The sequence below is a fragment of the Leptonotus elevatus genome, chromosome 3, assembly GCF_054856555.1.
Source record: "Leptonotus elevatus isolate MCC_2025b chromosome 3, RoL_Lele_1.0, whole genome shotgun sequence".
Classification (NCBI taxonomy): domain Eukaryota; kingdom Metazoa; phylum Chordata; class Actinopteri; order Syngnathiformes; family Syngnathidae; genus Leptonotus; species Leptonotus elevatus.
Window position 1 is genome coordinate 17,629,613 of NC_141241.1, and position 23,624 is coordinate 17,653,236.

The following is a 23,624-nucleotide window of genomic DNA, read 5'->3' on the forward strand; positions in this document are numbered from 1 at the left end:
AACTACCATTTCTTCAAACGTTCTCTGCGTTTGAGAGGCTGTATCAAAGCTCTAGCATAAAAAACTCAAATATGTCTTTGGGAAATTTAAAATAGTACGTTTTGGGGAGCAAACGAGTTCATTTAGTGAAAACTAAGTTTTAAGGCGTCATATTATTATCAGTTGAACATATTTCATTGAAACAAAAGTTTAAGAAAGACACCATTGTGTTAAATGTGTCTTGCGTATTAAACTACAGTTACAGATAGTATTTTTGTATAAAGGTTGAAATGTAAGCTGAAGGAAAACATCGGCTAAATTGTCAAATTACTTAATTAAAGTAGCTTTTTATTCATTGGTTAAAATTGCTCTTTTATTTCCGTAGACTAAAATTGGATTAAAACTAAAATACTGTCAGATGACTAAATTATGACTTCAACTTTCATTAATTTTACTCAAGAGACAACAACTTAAACTAAATTAAAATTTCTTAACACTGATCTGTACTCGCCCATCTCATAGCTAAGTGAAACATACTTGTGGAGTTCTCGAGAGGCCTTCTACGCCTATTGTTAGGATTGTAGCTAAATTAAATACATTTTCAACTTACAATAATAATTAAAAAAATATATACCAATTGTGCTTGCTAAAAATGTAGTTTCTCATTATGTCTGTAGATTCTCAGTCTTCCATGTTATAGTAATCGGCAGTGGTTGAATTTTTCTCAAAAATGTAAATGACTTTAAATTATACTATAAGGCTAACGATATAAAAATATGTCATTCCTCATTCCCCCTCAAGCGCTCTCTGAATTGAAAAGAGTGCGCGTTAATGCACTTTATGATGCCGGCTGACCTCTTCTGACTTGTTTTTCATGACGGGTGTTCAAATGAATTGGGTGTTAAGCACAACGTGAAACCTATCTGGCTGCGTCAAACGCCATCCAGCTCATCCATGTTGCTTTTGTTTTGCTTTCTCTTGAGTATCTCATTCCAAACGCAGTACAAAATGTCCCTGAAAATCCCCGCGTGAGTCAAAATATTACAAGGTACGGAAGGTCTGACTCCACTTTCGAACCGTCCGTGTATGAATCATAAATGTGTTTCCTCGGCTCATCTTCCAATCGATTGTGTCACCGTTGAACGGATCGTGCAAAGATGGATTTATGAGAAGATTTGAGGTTCTTAAAGCCTGATGTCACTGATTTGTGCTGAATTCAATCAGAAAGCTTTCTGATTGCGGTTCCAAGGCATGTAAACACTTGTCAGGGGTCCTTTCCGTGTCCGCATTCCGTCATGTTCATTGCTCATGTTTTCCATGTTGCAAGTTGCGTGGCCATCAACGTGTTTACGGGGCGTTTAATGCGCATTTTGAGGGTGCGTTACGCCAGGTTCGTGTCGGTCCTGGGGCATTTGCTGTCTACGGCCCACCAGCTTCATCAGGCTTGTGCAGGCAAATGGCATCCATATGGTCTGGCTGCTCTCCACAGGCCGTAGACACCCAGCAGACAGGAAACAAAACTCTTTTTTTTTTGTCCTTTTTTTTTTCCCGTAAGTCCTCTTTTTTTTTTTGTCTCTGTGGTCTGCCTGTAATTTAAGTGCCTGGTATCTGTGCCAGGGAGTCGGCGGCTTTCTCCATCACTCCGTGTTGGACGTTACAGTAAAAGCCTGCAGGCAAGCGCCCCGCTCGCCTTTCATTCCATCCATGTCAGGGCTCATTAGAAGCGTTGGAGGTGACACAAACGTTTTGCATGTGTGGGCAAGTTGAGTGAGCCTGTATTTAACTAGCCTGTTATATAAGTGTTATTAATAACAGATGATCAGTCAAGGAGGGTGCATGTGCTGTATGCCATGTATAACAAATATGCTGAGCGCCGCTTTGTGACCGGTCTTTGAGCAGGTCGCCTAAATTGCTTCAACTGCATATGTGAAAGATACAATAGTTGTCTTTTTCTTCTTAAATGAGGATTCGTAATTTCAGTCTGTGACCTTTGACACTGTGAGGCTTTGTAGCATTTTGGGCATCAAAGGGTCTTGATAAAGCTCTATATAGTACCAGTTAGTTCCACTTTTTGTAAACAGATTCCTCGCAGTATACACGGTACACTCGGCCCACGGCAATAGATACGCTTAGGCTGCAAATGCTGTTAACACATTCACTGCCATTGACGCCTATAGACGTCAAAAATTCATTTGAACTATTTCTATTAGTTTAACATTGTTTTCCATTTTTGTTAACAAGAGTATGAAAACCTAGGAAAAAAATGATTGCTCATTTAGAGCAGATATAACATTTGTTATTAATCGTGAGTTAACTAAAAGTCATGCGATTAATTACAATTAAACATTTTAATCACCTAATTTTTAATAATCTTTTTTATCGTGAATTAACTCGTGAAGTTATGCGATTAATTACAATTAAAAAAAATAATAATCACCTGACACCCCTAATCTTTAATAATCTTTTCTTCTTTTAAAAAAACATTTAAAAAAGAAAAGATTATTAAAAATTAGGGGCGTCATGCAATTAAAATGTTTGTCATGACTTCACTAGTTAACTCACGATTTTACATCTGTTCTAAATATACAATTTAAAAAATTCTAGGTTTTCATACTCTTCTTAACAAAAGTGGAAAAAAATGTTAAACTGATAGAAATAGTTCAAATGAATTTTTGACGTCTGTAGCCATCAATGGCAGTGAATGAGTTAAGATAAACTCTGTTTTTACAATGAGACATTATTTTAACATTATGGTTGGATGTTTATTATTGAGGTTGTAGCACTGCAATGCATCATACTGAGAGATAATATATATTAGAAACCCCCACTGCACATTACAATTATTATATTATTTTTGCAATTAATATTTTAAATAAAAAATATTTGAACTATTATTAAATTATTATTATTTATGTAATTATTATTATTAGTAGTAGTAGTATTCCTATTATATAATTATTGTTGAATTAGTACAGTCATTGTCAGTTAAACTAAGTGTTATAATATTTAACTTTTTTTTTCTTTTCTTTTTGCTGGTATCATCACCACAAGCTGACTTCTGAGACGTTGCACCTCAACGATTTTCCATTGCACATAGCTGACCTCCACGCAACCTTTTTTTGGGCATGACAATGTTCAAGCATGCATAATATAATGATTGATTCCGCTTTCATTGAAATACAAAATGCTAGTCGCAATGCCACTTGAAAACATCATATGAAGATAATAGAACACAATTAAAATGACTTGTTTTATCAAATATCTCGTGGGCATTAAAACCATGTTTAAAAAAAACTGTAGCATTTAAACATTTGCAGAGCAAAATCACATGCGTCCAATAAAAAATGGAATTAGAATTGTCACTGTACTGGTGGTATGCGTGGATATGTTTAGGCACTCAGAATGTCCTTGTTCTGCTCCATTTTTAATGAAAACCGACTGATTCCGACGAGGACGCCAAAGACACAATGCAATGTTCATCTTTGTCATCTCATAGCCGTGTCCTTTGCGCAGGTGGTGTCTTTAGTGCAGCTGCTGAGCGACCCTTTCTACCGCACGCTGGAGGGCTTTCAGGTGCTGCTGGAGAAAGAGTGGCTCTCATTCGGCCACAAGTTTAGCCAACGGAGCAACCTGAGTCCCAGCAGTCAGGGCAGCGGCTTTATGCCCATCTTTCTGCAGTTCCTGGACTGCGTGCACCAGGTGAGCAATAGATGTGCTTACACCCCCGCTTTCAAAATGACCCCGCGTCGTTCCATATCTTCTGCATGAGCTCATCGCATTCCCGAGGACCAAACGAGCGCAAGGCCATACATTTCACCAATTCCCAAGGATGCTTGCGTGATGTCAAGCGCGCATTGCACCAGCGAGGCTGCGGCCCAGATGGCGCGTGAACCCGGTGATCGGCATCGAAGCGTCTCGTGCTCGCGTGTTTCGGCATCTCTTCGCATTTGGAGCAACACGTGAAAAAGTAGCGTTTGGGGGATTGAGAGGAAGGCTCGTGTGTGCGTGTGGGGTTTTTGGAGGGGGCTTTAAGAATGAAGTGCAAACACATGAGGTTCACACTAAAATGCTTACTTTAGACAATATTGTGTATTAATGTGCACACCCACTTACATCAACACATAGTTTTGCCATTTGTCTTCTGCTGGGGGAGGGGGCCCACGGGGGTCTCTGGAGCGTTCTAAACAGCGGGATTTCAGATAAGGGCTGAGAATAGAAGCGCCTCATGTCCAAAACAGCTGTTGTTTTTGCCAGCAGACCCAGGTGGCCTCAAATATTCAACGGCCACTTCATACTACTGGGTGGGAAGAATGGCGCTGGACGCCGCCGGCTGGCTAGCTTTGGATGGTGCACTGATGACATCGTTTGCCTCCAAAAGAGCACCAGCAGTTCTTACCCTCTCAAAATTGGTCATTCGGACCCTTGGAGGGGCATAAGGTCACAAAGATGCGATTTCGCTGTCATGTTGGAGCTTCCTTTTTCTTGTCCAACCAAATTATTTGGACGACGTGCACCAAGTCCAGAACGTACTTCGGATCTGATCAGTGGTCGGCAATTGGTTTCCAGTTAACTTAGTCACAACAGTGGGAAAAGGAACAGGAAAAACTGCCAGAATAAAGTTTTGTTTTTTTAAATAATAATCAGGCAAAGTAATTATTGCTGTACAAAAAAATCCCATTTTTTTCAGTGGGTTTCATGAACCAGTTCTTCATTTAAAGAGACTGCAACATGAGAAATCAACTTTTTGGACCTTTTAGCCATGTAAAAATGCTAATTCCTCATCAAAAACATGACCAGAGTTCTGTTTTCCTCCATTATGAGAAACCCGTTTTGTCAAAAATGTTTATTCAAGAATTGATGACTTGCGTGAACAAACGCAGAAATCTAGCAGCCTGTGAAATTTAGAGCCCATTTAAAAAAAAAATTATAATTTTATCTGACGTCTTGAGAGGGGCGCGGCAGCCACAGGGGGAGAGGCGGGGTTTTACTGAATCGAGCGTTTGACTTCCAGGTAAGAAAAATTGCCACTGAAATAACTCATATTTCATAAGAAATTACATTACAGGTAAGATTTCATCATTATATGCCGCTAGTTAACTGTGGAAGGGCTTAAAATAGCAAGGTGTAGTCCCTTTGAGTTCATATCTATTTGACCTCAAACCAAAACTGGTAGACATATTGTAGGCTGTAATTAAAGTTTAAAAAAAATGCTACACAGATTTGCTTCATACGTTAAAAGTAGTGTTTGTCCACTCATCCTAAACACGGCAATTTTGTGAATGACTCGTCAATTCGCACGCTGAGGTTTGTAAAAACAACACTCGCCTACCTAAACCCTGGCACTGATTGACTTTCCATGAAATTGTAGTTCATTTCTAAATTGAATCCAACCCTCGCCAAAGAGCACCCAGAAGAAGAAACACTTGCATAATAACTCAACAAATTAGCCGAGACTGGAAAACACTGATGTCGTTTCTATTGTCTTTTGTCTATTTGTGTTTATGCCATCAGATTTTGATGCAGCATCCTGTGGAGTTTGAGTTTAATCAGTACTATCTCAAGTTCCTGGCCTATCATCACATCTCCAACCGCTTCAAGAACTTCCTGTTGGACTCCGACTACGAGCGCTTGGAGCACGGTCGGTGTTCTTTTGCGGTCCAAACCAGCAGGGGATCTTTTTTAATCAACGTTTTTGATTCATATTTATTTTAAATGGACACTTTGTTCCTGCTATTTATCGTCCCACATCGTTCCCATTCGCGCTCCCCAGCCAGATGATGAATCGCTCTGAAATTCCATCTTTTCAACACAAAGGAAGCAATCTGTGGAGGCAATAATTCTCCTTCTTCAAAAGTCTCTTGTTGTCCCGCAGGCTTGTTATTTGACGATAAGGGTGACAAGCAGGCGAGGAAAGGCATCTGCATCTGGGAGTGCGTCAACAGGATGCATCGGCGGAGTCCGATCTTCTTCAACTATCTGTACAACGCAGCAGAGAGCGAAGTGAGTTTCTCTCTCCAGCGACGCACGTGGCTGCAGCGCTTTTTCATCCTGATCTGATACGAGCTGAGCGTCGGGTTTGGTCCTGCAAACTTGATGGTTCCCAAAGTCCGTCCATCCATCCATTTTCAGCTGCTTATACGAATAGAATAGAAAATATACTGCAATGGTGCCTTGAGTTATGAATCCCAAATTGTCTTTCCCCATTGAAATGAATGGAAATGCCATTAATGTGTTCCAGCCTTAGAAAATAAATGTTGAAATGTGTATCTTAATGAGGAAAAATTGCACTCTGTAATATTGTGCATACTAAAAACTTAGCGTAATGACATATATAAAAATAATTAACAAAAAATGTAACCGTCTTCATCACATTACATCAGTTAAATGCTGCTCCCAACTCTGCCACCTGGGAACAATACAAGACAGACAGACTGTTCATTGAGAATAATCATGAATCTAACTTGACCTATTTTAGGCAGTTCATGCCTCTTTGCAGCAGCCAATCATATTGCAGCACACTTCTCTCTAAAATCATCAGTACAGTATTAATATAGCTCATTCTACGCAGAGGATAAAGAATATGACAGTGAGAACGGTTAGCCACCTTGTTGCGCAACTATTTGTGTTGAATCTGTTCCTTAAAAGCTTAAAGCACTGCAACATAGGTGCTAATTAGCATTAGCATTAAGCTAGCAGGGCCTTCTGTTCAATACACAATGTGTGATTCTCTTTTTCTTCTGTACATTGACCATAGTAGATGTCCATGCTGCTTTCAATGTGGAGGAACTTGTAGTTGAATTATTTTTTCCCAGCTGCTCATTTATCACAAAAGTTGCCTCTCTTCAAAACCCTTCCAATCTCATAGACCATCCTCAAACCATCAGTCGCCATCCCCAGCCTGACCAAGTGGGACTTCTTCACTGACGAGACGCTGTCGACGGGCCCGTGTTACGACTGGCGACTGATGGCGGCGAGGTCGGACGGCTCCGAGGAGCCCCAGACCATCTCCAGCAGCAAGAGGAGAATCGTGTGGCCTTGCTACAGCAGCGTGAGCCGCGCTCAGCCCGATGCCATCACCAAGCTGCTCACCGTAAGTGTGAGACGACCTCGCGATGCGTCCTCGGCGGCCATCTTGTAATCAAACGTTCCCGCGTGTACGGCAGGACATTGAGAAGCTGGAGGGAGAAATGAACCAGAGCCCCGAGAGATGGAAAACCACTCTGGACCGAATCCTCATTAGTATCCAGGAAGACCTCAAGCAAGAAGGAAGTGTAAGTTGGTCCGTCCATATTTGATGATGGCGTCATCTGTCATCCTCATTTTGTATTTTGCAGCTCTGCAAGCAGCCGCTGTGCATTTCCGGCCTCATTCCCACGTCCAGCCTGCAGGCTCTCCAGCGGCGCTCCATGCTGCACCTGCCGGACAGCAGCCTGGTGGACGAGCGCAGCGCGGCCACGTCCAATGGGATCAACCGGCGCGCCGCCACACTTTACAACCAGTTCACCCCCAAGAGCGAGGAGAACAGGTTCGCCGTGAACCCCCCCCCCCCCCATCACCCCCGCGGGGTGCTTCACACTCGATTTACTTGGCGCAGGCTTGCTCTTGAGTCAACGCGGGAGAATGTTGCGTGACACGGTGGCGGCGAAGTGCTTCAAGTACAAGATGTTGATGATTTCACCCTAATCGCACTTTTGGATGTCGTCGTTTCCCCAAATCAACTTCCGCACATGAATTGCTAATATGCCGTATGTCTGAATTCCATTGCCCGTAAATCATAGACTCATACAGTGAGGAGTACCTGATCACTCTTAATTGATTTACTTTGACTCGCGTGGTCAAGCGCGGATGTGAATCTCCAAAGAACATGTGCGGAAGTCTTCAGGGAAACCGCAGCTGGCCGCCCTTCAACACAGCAGGAACGCAATGTACAGCGTGATGTGGGGAGTCGTTTTATATTAGCGTGCGCTACATCATGCTAACGGTCCTTCATAGTCCTTCTACTAGTACACTCAATTGTATGACAAAGAGTGCACTAGAACGTCTTTCCATCTGCGCAGGTCGTACGAGGGCGTCCTGTACAAACGTGGAGCCCTGCTGAAAGGTTGGAAGCCTCGCTGGTTCGTGCTGGATGTCACCAAGCACCAGGTGGGGCAACTTCCCAAAAGGGGGCGCCAGAGAGCGCTCGCAGTTTGTGACACGGCTCATTGGTCTTGGCAGATGAGGTACTACGACACCGGCGAGGACACCAACTGCCGAGGTCACATCGAGCTGGCCGAGGTGGAGTCGGTGCTCATCGCCACGCCGACCACCGGAGCGCCCAAGCACATCAGTGACAAGGCGTTCTTTGACGTGAGAGCCGATATTTACTATTTTTTTAAACTGGTTGGTTCAACTATTTAGTCTTTTTTATTAAATGTATCTAATGTACATTACATTATTACTAAATTGATTTGTAATTATTATTTTTTTAAATGTATATAATGTAATTTTAAACAATAAAAAAAAAGAAAAACATTTGGAAAATAAACAGTAAACATTGGATTTATAATTACTTATTATTTAAAAATAAAAAAATATGTTATTTAAGTAAAATGAAAAACAGGAAAATAAACATAAATGTGATTTTAAATTATTATTTAAACTAAAAAATACAACTTTAATTAAGAAAACATTAGGAAAATAAACATAAATTGGATTTTGTATTATTATTTCCAAATAAGAAATTCTATTAAAAATAAAACATTAGGAAAATAAACGGTATACATGGATTTATAATTACTTTATATTTTTAAAAAATTAAGGTAAAATGAAAAAGAGGAAAATAAACATTATAGATGGAATTTTTTATTATTATTTTAAGTATAAAAAAATACATATTAAATAAAGCAAACATTACGAAAATAAACATAAATGGGATTTTTAATTATTATTTTAGTTAAAAATTAAATTAAAAAATAAAACATTAGGAAAATAAACAGTATAATTGGGCTTTTTAATTACTTTATATTAAAAAATATAAAAATGAAAATGAAAAACAGGAAAATAAACATTATGAATTGGATTTTCTTATTTTAAATACAAATTAAAAATTAAATTAGAATAAGGAAAATAAACAGTAGAATTGGATTTGTAATTATTTAAAATAAAATAAAATAAATTATAATTTTAAAAAATTACATTAGGAAAATAGAATTTTTAAATTATTGTTTTACTTTTTTTTTTCTCCCCCCCTTTTTTACACATAGATTTACATAAAACGATATGGAACTCAAAGCTAAGACACGAAAACTCCGACCACTGAATGAGATAGCATGAAGAGGAGGACTCTATAAAAAAACAATTATAATTGAACCTGGAATTTATTGGTCGCTCGGTCTGGCACCATAGTGAAGGTAGCGGGAATAATCAACAGTTCCAAATAGCAGTCAGCACAAAATGTTCAGGTTTCTGCCTGAAAGCAAAGGCATGGCAGGTAAAGCCTACTAGAACTGCAGAACTTTATTTGGGGCACTTTTAAGTTGTGGCAGGTCCGTGCTGGTATCCCTTTTAATATGAGTTTGAATGTGATTATTTCATTGTGGACACAGCCACATACCTGTTAATGTGAAAAAGAAGAGGGTGTGCACACTTGTGCAACCACATCTCAGCTGTTTATTTTCACTTCCACTCTTAAAGAAAAAAAAACTCACTTAGGTTGTACAGGTTATAGGTCACAGTAATGGTGACCCATGTAGACCCATTGACAAGTGAATGGAGTGTTGTTCCTCATGCTGGCAAGTGGCAAAGTACATCTGCTCAATCGCTACATTTGTTGTTGTGTGTGTTATTTCTTTTGTCTCAGTTGAAGACCAGCAAGCGAGTGTACAATTTCTGCGCGTCAGACGCGGCCAGCGCTCAGCTGTGGATGGACAAGATCCAGAACTGCATCTCTGACGCCTGAGGCGCGCCGCCGCCAGGTCGAGCCGGGTTATCCGCGGCGCCGGCCGGCCTGCCGGGGACATCAGCCATCAAAGACAGCTCGCCATCCCCCCCCCCAAATCAGACTTTTTTTTTCTTTTTTTTTTAGGGGCTACAGCCGCCATCGAGGAGGAGAAGGAGAGAGGGACCACTTGTAAGCAATACGACTCACTGGGCGTCAAAACCGTGGGCGCCATTTTGTAACGAAGAAGAAGTTCTATTTTACTACCAGGAGAAGTTACTGCTGCTTGGTGTTTAATGCACATGACAAGGCAATTTGTTGCACTTAGGAACCGTACGCACTCCCCAAGTGAGGCGGAAGCCATTTTGTTAGCTTTTTCCATTCACACTGCATGTGAGCTTTCCTCCAGCGAGATGTTACTTCACATGTTCAAAGAAATATGAAAGAAGAAAAACAATTTGCACAGCCGGTTCAAAAAGTTATCTGACGTTCTTGTTCTATTTAAATGTTGTTGTGAAATGTCCGTCAGGCCTAACGACGTCGTCTCGTGGCTTGTAAATTATTCTTTTTTTAGTTCCCTTGTGTTTCTTTGTGTAAATATTTGTGTCAACTTTTGACTTTGTAAAGCAAACCTTTTCTAACCTTCCTGATGTGACTAATTGTTGTTGTTTTTTTTTAAGTTACCGTTGCAAATACCCAAGTGACCTGTTATTCTTTCTCAAAAGGACGACGCTTTGTTTTTGTCTTCTTAAAACTTCTAGTGCTGTCAAAGTTAACGCTTTAACTCTCGAGTTAACTCTGGAGTTAAAGTGTTAAACTTTGACAGCACTACTTTTAACAAAAATGTCTTTTACCGTTGCATCAAAAGAAAATGAAGCTATTCAAAGCTACCAGAAGCTTTGTCACAGTATCATTTTGCCGTCTTGTGCCGACACTAACTGTTTTTTCTTTTGTGGAAATAAATCAGACGTACTTGAAATTGTTCCTGGTTGTGTGTGCGAGTCGACCTCTCTACCACGACGAACTGGAGAAATTGCGACGTGCAATTAGCGAGCGAGCTATCGTCCCTTCAGATGGTGCGCTGGCTTTAGAGCGCTTCGTTGTCCACTGCGAGTGCACGCACAGAGAGGATAACTGCGGGTTGCTGACCCCTGATGCGGAAGGAAGCCCACCCGCCATATTACATGAAGGTCTTCCAGCAGGAAGCGTGGACGCATGCCACGGCAGGATACTTTTTCTTCTCTTTGCCGCATTCTTGCAACGTGAGCCCATGAGGAGGATGCGGATATTTGGTGTAATCCACTTGGACGAGCGCGCGGTTTGGATGTTATGTAAGCACAATGAGGCCAATAATACTTGAGCTATGTAAGCAACAATCAACACTTAATTGAGTCCAGTTTCGGCAAACCGGGCCCCCCCCCCTATGTGGCCTGTAAAGTGGGCGCAGGAGCCCATCTGCTCCTCTGAGATGTCAGCTGTCATGCTTCTTATGTAGACTGATCGTCTCAAGAGTACCAGATGGGCACAAGTACTTCTCCAGCGCTATTTTTGGGTGTTTTAACTTGTGAAAGTTGTGAATTCAAGAATTCTGAACCGTATGTACTATTTGCTAAGAATATACTGATAATATTGATTTCATTTTTGAGGTTAACTCCTTCGCATCAATTCGGATCAAATACAAATAAATTAATATTGTGTATTTGTTTTAGTGGTACATAGTATGTTATTTCCCAATTTTATTTTTGCCCGAGTCCTACTTTTATTTTTTTTAATATACTGCATTACTTTAATGACAAATGCAAATCCCAATATGCTAAATTATATATATTTTTTAAAAACTAAATAATGAGAACCATGCAGTAAAAAAAAAAGGGAAAAAAAGCACACAAACATTTTTTTATATGTTTTTAAATATATGGTGTGTGTACGTTGCCAGCAGATAATACGAGAGAAGAAGGCCTGTGTTATGTTGTTTTGGTGCTGGTGAAACTTTTGACCCCTGAGGTCACCCGGCAAAGATGCATCTGTCCGATTTTTTTTCAACATTGAAGAATGTTCCCAATCAGTTTTGGATGAGGAGATGTTTGAGATGAATCCAAATGAATTTGTTGCGGGTGATTTTTTTGGGGGGAGGGGGGGGGGACATGAGGGGAGACAACTGGAGCTGTTCTCCGTGTCGGAATGCTTGTGTGATTGTGAAAGCGGGAGGAAGAGGCACCGCATTTTTATTTGCTGAGATATAAATACTTTGCATACGTAGAAGAAATAAGGAGTCCTTAACCCTCAACAATATGCGCACTCCATTTGATACAGTTGTTGAACAGATTGGATTTTTATATATATATATATATATAAATTTGATAATAACTGACAAAAATATACTATATAATAAAAATGCCACGTCAAAATGTTTCTATTTTAAAGCTTCGTCACGTCTCATGCTCGCTAAACGGAGTAAGATGGTCTTATGCTGCCACCTAAAGGACACTCACGGTCATAAGATCCGCGGAGTCAGAAATGTACGTCAGGTGATTTATTTAAGTTTTTCTCTTCTTTTTTTTTATTAGTAAAATGACTTAATTCATGGCAATTAGTTAAATTGCAGTACTACATTGCAGTGTATCATTTAGTCAACTCTGGCAGTTGAGGGAGTCGTGGTGTGGAATCAGCAAATGCAATGTGAGACACACACACTTTTCATTGTTCCTTCATGGACTTTGTGCCTGGTGGCTTTTGCTCTCCTGCCAGAACTTCTTCCTCAGCTCCAGCTCCACGTCGGTCACCGAAGCCGGCCCCCAGTTGGTCACCCTCTGGGGATCCTTGTGGCCTGCAAGACCACATAGCGACCATGTTCTGAACTCCTTTTTCCCATGCGAGCGTTAGATTATTGATGCCGGGATAAGTCGTACCATATATTCATAGGTTATCGTTATTTAAAAAAACAAAAACAAATAACCAATCAATTATTGTGATAATTGAACAGACACCAATAATAATAAATATAAGTAAAATATATCATTTCAATAATAAAATAACTCATGTTTTTAAAATGTTATTTAATTATTATAAATGTTAAGTGTATATTTAAGATGGATTATTTCCATAATGTTTTATCTTACTTTTTTTTTTTTTTTACAATTCAATTAGCCAATCAATGAGATATAGCAGCTGAATAGATTAATGAAGGAATAATTCCTTCTCATTTTAAAATTATATTATTTATATATTTAACTGCAATAACTTTTCCATTTTTTAAATAAAATATATATATTTTTTTTTTATTCCTCATTTAAAATGTATATATTTTTTTTACAATAAATCCATTAACCAATCAATTAATGAGATACCTAAATAACAAATATATTTTAAAAACTAATATATATATGTAAAATATACAATTATAACAAAAAACAGTTCATTTCAAAATTGTAATAATACCAATTGTGAAATAAAAGAGGAAAAAAATATTAAATGTACACTTCAAATGGTTTATTTTAGTATTATGCCTTTCTTTGAATATTTACAGTAAATGAAGCAGTCATTGAATGAGATAATTGTGCTAAATAGAAAATAATTCTCAACTTAAAATTGCATTATTTATAAATATTGTTTGTTTTAGTTTACCATTTACAATCAATCAACAGTTATTCCACTAAATATATCAATTCAGTACAATTTAATTAAAAATGTGTAGGAATAAAATGCAACAAATTAAATAAGTAAATGTTTGGTGGGTCGGCTTCAACAACAGAGCTGGTCATTATTTTTGCCACCTCTGTATTCAATTGTGCAAGTGTTGCGTGTTAATGTTGAGTCCAGTCTGGTTGTGATCCCCAAAAAAAAATAATATATATATATATTTAAGTTTGTACCTGGCTGGATGAGGCGCACCAGCCCTTCATGTTTGGCCACTTGGTCTTTCCACTTCTTGGTCTTGTTAGCGGCTCGCTCCAGATTCCTCGACACCTCCTGTGTGATAAATATGGATACCAGACAGGTGTATATCAGGACCGTAACAGGGACGAAAGTGATGATGATTCAAGGTGCCGAAGACGTTTTAAGAATGAGGATTTGATGGAATCGTTGATCCGTGGTACTCGCTGACCTCATACTTGTGCAGAGCCCCGTGTCGTTCCACCTCCACCCTCTCCAGCTGCACCGCGGCGGCCTGCAGCTCTCGCTCCTTGGCCAGCCGCTCGGCCACCAGCTCCCGCTTCTCGGCCTGCGTTTGGCACAGCGCCCGCTTCTGCTGCAGGTGGAGGCGCTCCAGCTCCGCCCTCCTGGCCGCCTCCTCCTCCAGCAGCCTGTCATGGCGACGCACCTCTTTGACCTCACACGTATGACAGGTGTTTGTGTGTGTGCGCGTGAGACCTGGCCTGCAGCTTGCGCATGGCCTCCTCGTCCTGCTTGGCCTGCCTCTCGTCTTCCAAGGCTTCCTCCAGCTGACGGTACATATCCTCCATCTCGCGGACACGCTGCAAGTACTGCTCCAGTTCGCTGGACTTCTGGGCCACCTGCTCCTCCATCTGCTGACGAACCTGCATGAGCAAACACACACACACACGCACACACACAATAGTGCTGTGTTGTTCCCATCTTGCATTGAGCAGGCTTTCATTTGCCTCACACCTGACCAAAGCCTTGCTCAAACATGAAGCCTTTGAAATTATATCAAGGAGCCAACTTAAAATGCATTCAATACCAGCTGTTGGTCAGGGGATGTGTTGCCGAAGCAGTTTTACAGGTAGTGAATAATGCCCCCCCAAACAAGAGATTCTAAGTTGTTTAGAAACTTCATTGCTTTGCCTTAGGAAAAGACATTTAGCTTAATGCTAACTGACAACTGTAAAATTCCTATAAATGGGCTAGCAAAAAATAGCATTAGTATGACTGTATGTACTGTATGTCGAAGCAAGATAGCGGTGATCTGTATTATACTGCCCCTGGTGGCTAAATAACTACAGTACATACAAAGCACCACAATGTGTCAGTATCTAGTATGTTCACTGATCTGACTATATTACTGAATAGCCGATAGGCCGAGCCTTTTGAAGCCGCGAGGCCGCCATATTACTCCTCCCAAGAAACGTTTCTCGGCATACGATCCTATACATTTACAGTATCGAAATTGGAAAACATTTGAGAAAGTACTTAGTAGAAACAGCATGATTTATGATGTTTTAATTTTTTACAACATAAACAAGAGGACTTCAGACATTTTACAACTTGCCTTAAATAAATGTATGAATTATATGCTTAAAGATGTTTACAGGAGGAAACGTACTTTTTTTTTTATTAAAGAACTATAACTAATTCAACAAAAGATGCCTCTGCCAAATCTAATATTGGGATCTAAGGAACTGAGCGATAAAAGAAAAAGGGGGTCTTCAAAACACCACATACCATCCACTTGATAATTTTTTATATTATTATTTTTTACTTTTTAAAAAATAGTGACCACCCAGCTCCCAGCCCTATACTAACTGCCTACAAGCTGTATATGTCTAATCTGTACGTATATCGTATAGTTTTATACCGTAGTCTGCTCTCGAGATGGGAGGAGCAAGATGGCCACCCTGTCGCTTCAACGTCTTGCACGGACGGGCGTGTGCTATATCGGCTAACCAGTCATAGGTGGGTCAGTGGGTGATCTGTATTATACTGACCCTAGGTGGCCAAGGAACTCCAGTACATGCAAAGGACCACAAGGTGTCAGAATCTCTTGACAAACCAACATTTCTGTGTTTTTGTCTGGTGCTTCGAGAGGAGTTTCATTAAAAAAAAATGTTTTAGTTTTATTATACTTCTCTTTAAACTTGTGTAATTGTTATTATGCCACTGAAACTATTAAATGTACAGTTAAAGGTTTAATGACGATGACGGTTTAAGCCTGGAACTTATTAATTCATGTTACTGTATTTAGATTGTTTCCAAAGTGAAACATGTAATCATGGAATCAATTAGAGGTACAATTATTAAATTAGCAAATGAATCAATCTCATGGTTTAGAGAACCTTGTTTAACTTAAAAATGTCCAAACCATTGGAATTTCGGTGTCTCAACAAAGCAGACTGATTAGTGGGTTTTTGAGTGTTTTTTTTCTTTTCTTTTTTTAAATAAAACACTTGCAAAGAGCTACTTTTACTTTGGAAAACATTGATCAACATTCTTACATTGTCCATTTGAAATAATGTCCTGCTTTTGAATAAAGGATGGAAATAACCTTCTTCTTTTTTTCGGAGTCATCAAATTAAATTGACCAAATAGTCAATAGATTAATTGATTAAATGAAATAATTACAGCCATAGAATGGCTTCAGTTCAACATTGGAAGTTGTACCACAAATGCGCTGCATTTACAGAGCTCATTCAAACAAACACAGGATCTATCCAAATCTTTGTGTGTCATCTGATAAACGAGAGATCATGAGTCTGACACACGCACACACACCCGCAGATGAGTCAACATGATCTTTACGCATGTCCTTCCTGGAAGAACGGAGCCACGCATGAGTGATGGCAGGAAGACAGAAATAACTTGTTCACCATTTTCTCTCTTTCCAGGTCCAGCCTGAGGCGATCCTGCAGATCCAACTCAGTCTTCATCCTCCTCTCTTGTTCTGTCGCCGCATCAGCTGCAACCACCTCCATTTTCTGGGAACAAAAAAAATCACATGGGGACGCATGTTGAGTGGGTGCAGCATGACTCTCAATAAAAACACCACACAGATCAGTACATTATAAACGGTCAACCATTTAATGTGTCAAACGTGTCATGGCCAATAGAGTCGAAGATGCAGGTGTCGATGGTAAAAGCCGCCATTTGCATGCGAGGTTTCACTTCCCGATCTCAAACTGCTTGAAATGGAATTGAGATATACTGTAGGTCTCTATTTCCGTAGACCGGCACACATGCACATCTCCATTTTTTTCAAGACAAGGTTACAAAAAATATATATATATATGTACCATATCGACTGTTTTCAGTGCAGCATTTCCGCCATGATTGAGTGACACTCATGCTGCAATAAACTTCACTCCAACTTCTGAATGCAATTTGTTGCTAACTTGTATTTCTTTGTCAATGTGTCATCAAAGCGCCACCTTCTTCATGGCGTCCAGCTGCATCTGGTTGCTGTCATTGGCCGCCTGGAGCCGCTTCATCCTCTCGGCCAGCTCGTCCTCCTCCTCCCGCTGCCTCTGCCGGAGCTGGCGGCGTCTCAGCCGGGCCTCGCGATGAGGGGAGGGCAGCCCCAACCTCAGCAGCTGGATGCAACTTTGAATAGCTGACGGGTGATAAAGGGAGACGGAGGAAGATTACATTTGCAGTGACAAAGAGACGCAGAGCGGCGGAAAATGAACGTCTTCTACCTTGAATCCATTCCAGCTTCTTCTTTTTATCGGACGCGCTGATCTCAAAGCTTTTATCGGGGCATTTGATGATGAACAGACATTTCTTTGTTTCTTTGTCTGGGAGAGACTTTAGGGGAGAACATTATTTCTATTTATGTGTTTCCACTTGTTAATACCAACACTTTTTACATTGCAATTACTTGTACAGAAAACATTATTACTATCTGAAAACAGCATGCAACTACAGCATGTATACTGTGTATAAAAAGTACACCATTTTTCGTCAGTGAGGCCTTAGTCAAGGTGGAGGAAATTATTCATAGTTCTAAATGCCAGTCAATGTTAGCATCAAACCTTTGGAAAATGTCATGAAAAGCTCACTAAAGCAGATGAATTTTAATCAGAGTAAACTCATTATTTATGTTTACTTTTCTACAGGTCACAAAATGGTGGATTTATTTATTTATTTATTTATTTACATAACTGGTATTTCGATAGGGCTGTGTAGGCTCTTTTTTTTTTATATCCATTGTATATTATATCCACTAACTTTTAAAATTATTTCTACTAACTTGACAAAAAAAAAGTCTTTTTTTTTTTAATTACCGGGAAATAAAATAGATCATAAGAATTTGAAATCTGATTGTTTAATTAAAGAAACAGTCCCGTAACTAATAGTTTAAGACACCAGCACTACTCATTGGCCAGATAAGATAGATATGGCAACAAATAAAAAGCTGAAATCTGATTGGACAAAAAAAAACAAAAAAACATACATGGTATGGAAGCAGTTCAGTCAAGAGAAATGGCACAAAATCAAAAGAAAAGACAGTTTTCAAATAAATGAATACAGTTTCAAGGAATACAAAATTAAATTATAAATGTAGTTCAGTGCTTCTGATTGTGTTTCGGGATATGCCGCTCACCACTGCAAAAAGTAAAATAGATGATGCTCTAATGATAACATACCTCCACACAACAGTTTTGGTCCACAGTGATGTGACCTTTCATCTCAACAAGATCCTCACGGACGTAGTATGACATTGAGGTGGGTCGCAGTACAAACCAGCGCTCTGTCCAGTTCTTCCTCTTATGGCCCTTTTTCATCATGTAGCCCTTTAAATACACAGGACGTATTCATCAGCAGGCATTAAAAGTAAGACTTTGTATTCACTTTGTTATTATTTTCTTACGATTACAATTTACAATAGAACATGTTATTTATATTTCCTTATTTCTTATGCGAAATTTGTTTTGGAATCTGAACAAAGGAGTGTCACAGAGCTACCACGGAGGTTCCATGGTCTCACATTACATCTTAATTCATGTTGACAAATCATGATAACACCACTAGATGTTGACTTATGACAACATCTAGTGGTGTTATTATGAAATCTTTTTTTTTTTTCTTACTCACTGGCTCAGTGTACTAATAAAAATCCAAGAGTTAAATTTATAAATGCACACTTAAATTTCAGATTTTTTTTTTTGACTGACCAGGACAATTATTGAACAATTAGGTCGGTGACTCTCAAAATGTCATTCATGTATCACTGGTGCAGTTTATTTAAATTTAACTTAAAAGTGCATTTGCATTTAATTTTTTAAGAGCTATTGGTTTTTTTTATGTATAGGTGCAATTTTTATTTAAGTTTTACGTGCAATACATTTTAATTGTATTATTTAAATACAAGTTTTTTCAGCACAATATTAATGGAAAAACCTGCAAAATCCTGGTTGCCTTTCCTTACATGGTTTCTCTGTGCCTTGCTTTTTTGTTTTTTTAAGATCATGGGATTGTTGGGCGGAGGGGGGGGGGGTTCTTTTTATTGTACTATGGATGTTTTAATTGTTCAGCACCTTGAGTTGCATTTTAATGTATAAAAGGTGCTATACAAATAAAGTTAGATTGAAATGTTGCAGTGGCTTACAATAATGTGAAAGATGCTCTTTAGAAAAAAAAATAATAATAAAAAGAGAGCAATGATGATGACATTACCGAATGAACAATACTGAGCTCTTTAAAAAATAATAATAACAATAAAAATAAAAATAAAAAATAAAACCTCTGTCTCATTTTTAATATGTACTTTGGCCTTCCAAGCTGCGTATTGTCAAGTTGGTCATGCTGGTGGTACTTGGTAATTTTTAGAGGTGGCACTTAATAAGTTTGAGAACCAGATGTAATTGCGGACCTCTCAGTCTCAGTACCAACCTGCTTCAGCACGTCCAGTATGAGCTCCTGGAAGACCTCGTTGATGCCCATGGAGAGACTTTGCTGGTCCATGCCCTTGCTGAAGGCACCCGTTCCCACCAGTTGGATCATCTCCCACACAGTCAGCCAGCGTCGCTTTCTCAACTGGAGCTTGGCATCCGAAAGATCCTCCTCGCTCCACCCGCTCGCCATAGCCTCGGTCAGCTTTTGCAGGAAGTACTCCACCTAAAGACACGCACACACACACACACACACACACACGACTCTCGCAGCCGAAAGAGTAAGACAGAGGAAGCAGATAGAAGCAAGATCCTCTCACCTCCTCAGTCAGAATGACAAGCGGGTACTTGTCTTCAGACAGGAAGTTGAAAATGCACCAGATTTTAAAAGCATCGCCGTTTGAGATGAGTAGATTATCCGTGCAGACATTTTTCTTGTGACACAGCGTCCAGCACATCTTGTTGAACTCCAGCACATCGAAATCTTCTTGCACCTGCACTTGAAAAAGCAGCATTCGGTTCTTAGACTCACAAGATACTAACAATATAATTTCAAAATGATGTCTTTAATAATAGTAATGCTCTGTTAAATAATATGATAGAACACAATTCTGTATTACTGTAAAACACAAAAACAAAACATTTTGTTACACGAATGCAGTGTCAATCTATAAATTCAGCAGGTGTACCTAATGAATTGTCCACTGTTTGTTTGTGCAACTCGCCAAAGTAGTTAAGGGCCTCATTGGAATTCAAGTCAGAGCCCAGCAGAGAGAAGCAAGTAAACAACTTGCAAGTACAAACAGAAAGTCTGGAACTTCACTCATTTGGCTTCAAACATGTGAATAAAAAATCTTGAGGGGACAAAACTTGCAACTACTCTAAATCTTACTTCAAATTGATTTATTGTAGCATTCGTTAAAGGGATACTTGACTCATTGAGCCATTTTCAGCAACAAAAAGTTAATATTTTGCCCAGAATTAATTTAATAACGTAATTATTTTTTACGTACACTCAATACCTTTAAAAAAAAAAAATATTCCACTTGCCGTCGATTGAAGATGACATCACCTGTGCTGAGGAAGTAGGTAACGACCAATCATGGATCACCTGTTGTCTGGGCCATGATTGGTCGTTAATTGCACGTGAAAAATAATGAAGTTATCAAATTAATTCTGGACAAAATATTAACTTTTTATTGCTGAAAATAGCTCAATGAGTCAAGTATCCCTTTAAGTGAGCGTGCACAGTACAAAAAAAATGAATGGATGAAAGGAAAGTGAAGTGCTTCCCTTGTAATTAGAATTGAAGAGGAGAATGATCAATTATGTTTTGAAATTGATTCACTGATTAAAAAAAAAAAAACTTCTGATTGAACAATGCTCTTGAAAATTTATGTTTCAAGTAGAGATAGTACACTAGCCGAAAAGTGGGCGTCGTCAGGGGCAGGAAGCGACGGTACGAAATTGATGCGAAAGTGTCCAGCTGAATTTCTGTCCCCCTGTTACATAAATTATTGTTACCCAGAGTTACTTTCAATTGATGCACATACTAGTTAACAAGTGTAAATCCACAGTTTTCTTTGTGTGTGTGGGGGGGGGGGGGGCAACCTGCAGATTGAAGTTGGCATTTGCTATTTTAGATAAAGTGCTGAAAGTTCAGCTACCATTAGCTCTGCACCTGCACAAAGTTAGTAAGAGGACTTTTTGTCAATGTTTATTCAGAGTAAGACTCTATCAAGACATCTAAAATAGTACTACTAGAGAAAATATTGAATTCACTCAGAACTGTCCCACCTTGTCAAGAATGAACCTATTGAGGTAGGGCATGTAGCCCTGGTTGGAGAGAGGTCCTTTATCATCATCTTTAAAGTGCTCCTCAAGAATTATGGGGTCATGGGGGATCTTCATGACGGTGCACAGGCTATGAGACAGCACCTGAAGAAGCACGCGTAACATATTCAATTGTGAACACAAAAGTGCCGAGAGTGCAAATGTTACGCAAATGCAAAATAGGGATGACATTTACAAGCATGACTGAGCAAGCGATGACTCCGTGCTCAGAAAAACTTTTAAGAAACATTTAGCAGAATTAAATAGTCCTTCTCGAGCAGTTACAATAATACATGGGTTTCTCAAATTATACTTTAAAAGGTGACAGTTGTGTGCTAATGTTAATTTAAAAATGATTTTGAATATAATTGGTTAATTCTGAAGTTAACACAGCCTTTGTTATAAGAAATCGTACACTTGCGCGACCACATTATTTAAGTTGTTCGTTTTTATGTCCCATTTCTGAATTTTTTGTTTTTTCTCAATTGGGTTGTACAGGTCACAGTAATGGTGGAAAAAGCTTATAAATTATTGTCTCTCTTTCTTTTTCCTTTAACAAAAACATGGCATTTTAACAGGGATATATAGACTTTTTTTTATATACAGTACATTGTATGTACTGAAAATGTATTCCTACTTTTGAAAATAAAGTTCTTGCATATTATGTAGATATATAGATACAGTATACTCTCTAGGGTTCAAACGATTAGGGTCACTTAGAAATATCCATATTTTTTCAAGGAAAATATTTTTTTTTTTTATGAAGATGACATTAAAATAACCACAAATACAGTCTAGACACAGCTAATGTGATTATCTTCTTTCCAAATGTCTTCACATCTGAACAGTACCGTACAGTATAGAGGTGCAAAAATTAATCAATGAATCATTTATCACCATTTTTCCATCTTAAAATTGTCCAAATCCTCTGAATTCAGCCTCTCAACAGTAAATGTTTTCTGATTTATGTAGTCTTCAATGAAAAATGTCTCATTATCTTTAGTGTTTAACATAAGACAACATGAAATATCTGCTTTAACTTTGGGGGAGGGAAATCAATTTTATATCATTATATCAACATGTTTCCCTAGGTTTTATTCCATTAATCAATGGGATCATACATAATAACAATAATAATAAATAGCTACAGTATTATGTTTAAAAAAAAAACATCTACCAGTGGAAATTCTAATTTCACGGGAGACGTTAGCTTTCGGTTTTCTAGTAGTAGTAGCAATCTGTAATGTGGTGTTGGGCATTTGACCATTATTGCCTGTTACAATTATGTCCTTTTTTTTTTACGCTGGCTTCAGTGTGCTTCTTTTCATTTTATTTTCCAGGGGTTGCTATGGGTCAACATTATTACAAAGGAAACTGTGACCTTCTCGACCAAATCAAATCTATTAATATTTGTTTTTAATGAGAATACAAACTGGTAGCCTACTTGGAAAAGTTGCTTAAAAGAAACATACAGAAAAATAATGTTCATTTGTTGTTAATTTTTTGTTTTAACATTTTAAAAAGCCAGTCAATGCTAATACATCAGGTGAAATTTCTGCATTTACAATAAATTAACTCAATGAAACGTGACATAAGAAGTAATGGCGCTCACCTTTAACTGCGACTTGGACACTTTACCCCGCTGGTCCACGTCCAGGGCTGTGAAAGCGTGCCAAATGGATTTTAAAAGGTCTTCACGAAGCCACATTTTGTACTCAAGTCTACCCGCTTGTCAGCCTGTTCGAGTGTTTTGTTTGTGCCTCTTGACTGTTCATGCATGTGCGACACCCCTGTGATGTTGCCCCAATCAACGGGCTGATGGCGCCATCTTGTGCTACGTTTAGTTTGGCACACAAGAGTATGTACCTTTAAATGAAATCATTTCAGTAGTCTTATTTACTTATAAACATATTGCAATGGGTTATGGGTTATGGGTTTTTGGTTCTCCCCCCCACCCTTTTTTTTTTATACTTTCTTTTAAAAACATGATCCGGCCATTGTTTTAGGAAGGTGACAAAATGCAAAATGGGCGCCTTCGGATTGTTAAAAAGGATTGTTCGACATGATACGTGCATATGGAGGCAAATCTGGAGCACAATTGTTATCATTTAAAACAGCCTCAAGGGAGACTTAAAATCATACCAATAAAATTGCTTTTGAGATATACGGTGATCTTGAAGTCGGAGATTTCGTCTCAGGGCAACACAAAAGTGCACATTTTGTAATTCAAAGTTTGCAGTTCAAAAAGTGAATATCAATGACTACTAAATACATGATGAAATATTTTTGATAACGCCAATTCCTAACTAATTTCTATACATTAAAAC

The 23,624-nt window shown here is 38.8% G+C and overlaps 2 protein-coding genes across 2 annotated transcripts in view; one reads left to right on the plus strand and one right to left on the minus strand.

Annotated features, from left to right (window-relative positions):
- Positions 1-10,877, plus strand: part of sbf2 (SET binding factor 2) — an 85,584-nt gene extending 74,707 nt beyond the window's left edge. The window contains exons 34-42 of the mRNA XM_086071014.1: positions 3,493-3,678; positions 5,491-5,617; positions 5,852-5,979; positions 6,845-7,069; positions 7,143-7,250; positions 7,314-7,504; positions 8,037-8,124; positions 8,197-8,328; positions 9,821-10,877. Coding sequence (XP_085927140.1) covers positions 3,493-3,678; positions 5,491-5,617; positions 5,852-5,979; positions 6,845-7,069; positions 7,143-7,250; positions 7,314-7,504; positions 8,037-8,124; positions 8,197-8,328; positions 9,821-9,919 — 1,284 coding nt within the window. The 3' untranslated portion in view covers positions 9,920-10,877. The remainder of the gene's footprint in view (positions 1-3,492; positions 3,679-5,490; positions 5,618-5,851; positions 5,980-6,844; positions 7,070-7,142; positions 7,251-7,313; positions 7,505-8,036; positions 8,125-8,196; positions 8,329-9,820) is intronic.
- Positions 10,878-12,416: 1,539 nt separating this feature from the next.
- On the minus strand, positions 12,417-23,116 carry swap70a (switching B cell complex subunit SWAP70a). Its single transcript, XM_086071021.1, has 12 exons — positions 22,910-23,116; positions 21,262-21,402; positions 19,785-19,958; positions 19,466-19,690; positions 18,220-18,366; positions 17,269-17,377; positions 17,002-17,183; positions 16,444-16,551; positions 14,270-14,436; positions 14,004-14,202; positions 13,771-13,867; positions 12,417-12,725 (listed from the first exon to the last, which is right to left on the minus strand). The coding sequence occupies exons 1-12, from the start codon at positions 23,003-23,005 to the stop codon at positions 12,607-12,609; spliced, it is 1,764 nt and encodes a 587-aa protein (XP_085927147.1). The 5' UTR covers positions 23,006-23,116; the 3' UTR covers positions 12,417-12,606.
- Positions 23,117-23,624: the final 508 nt, after the last annotated feature.

Bases quoted from the DNA above. Each gene is read 5' to 3' on its own strand.
- swap70a (XM_086071021.1), bottom strand. From the start codon at position 23,005: ATGTGGCTTCGTGAAGACCTTTTAAAATCCATTTGGCACGCTTTCACA. The intron at 19,959-21,261 runs GTGGGACAGTTC...TTTCAAGTGCAG, and splicing joins ATAGGTTCATTCTTGACAAG to GTGCAAGAAGATTTCGATGT. The intron at 14,203-14,269 runs GTCTCACGCGCA...TCGCCATGACAG, and splicing joins ATGCGCAAGCTGCAGGCCAG to GCTGCTGGAGGAGGAGGCGG.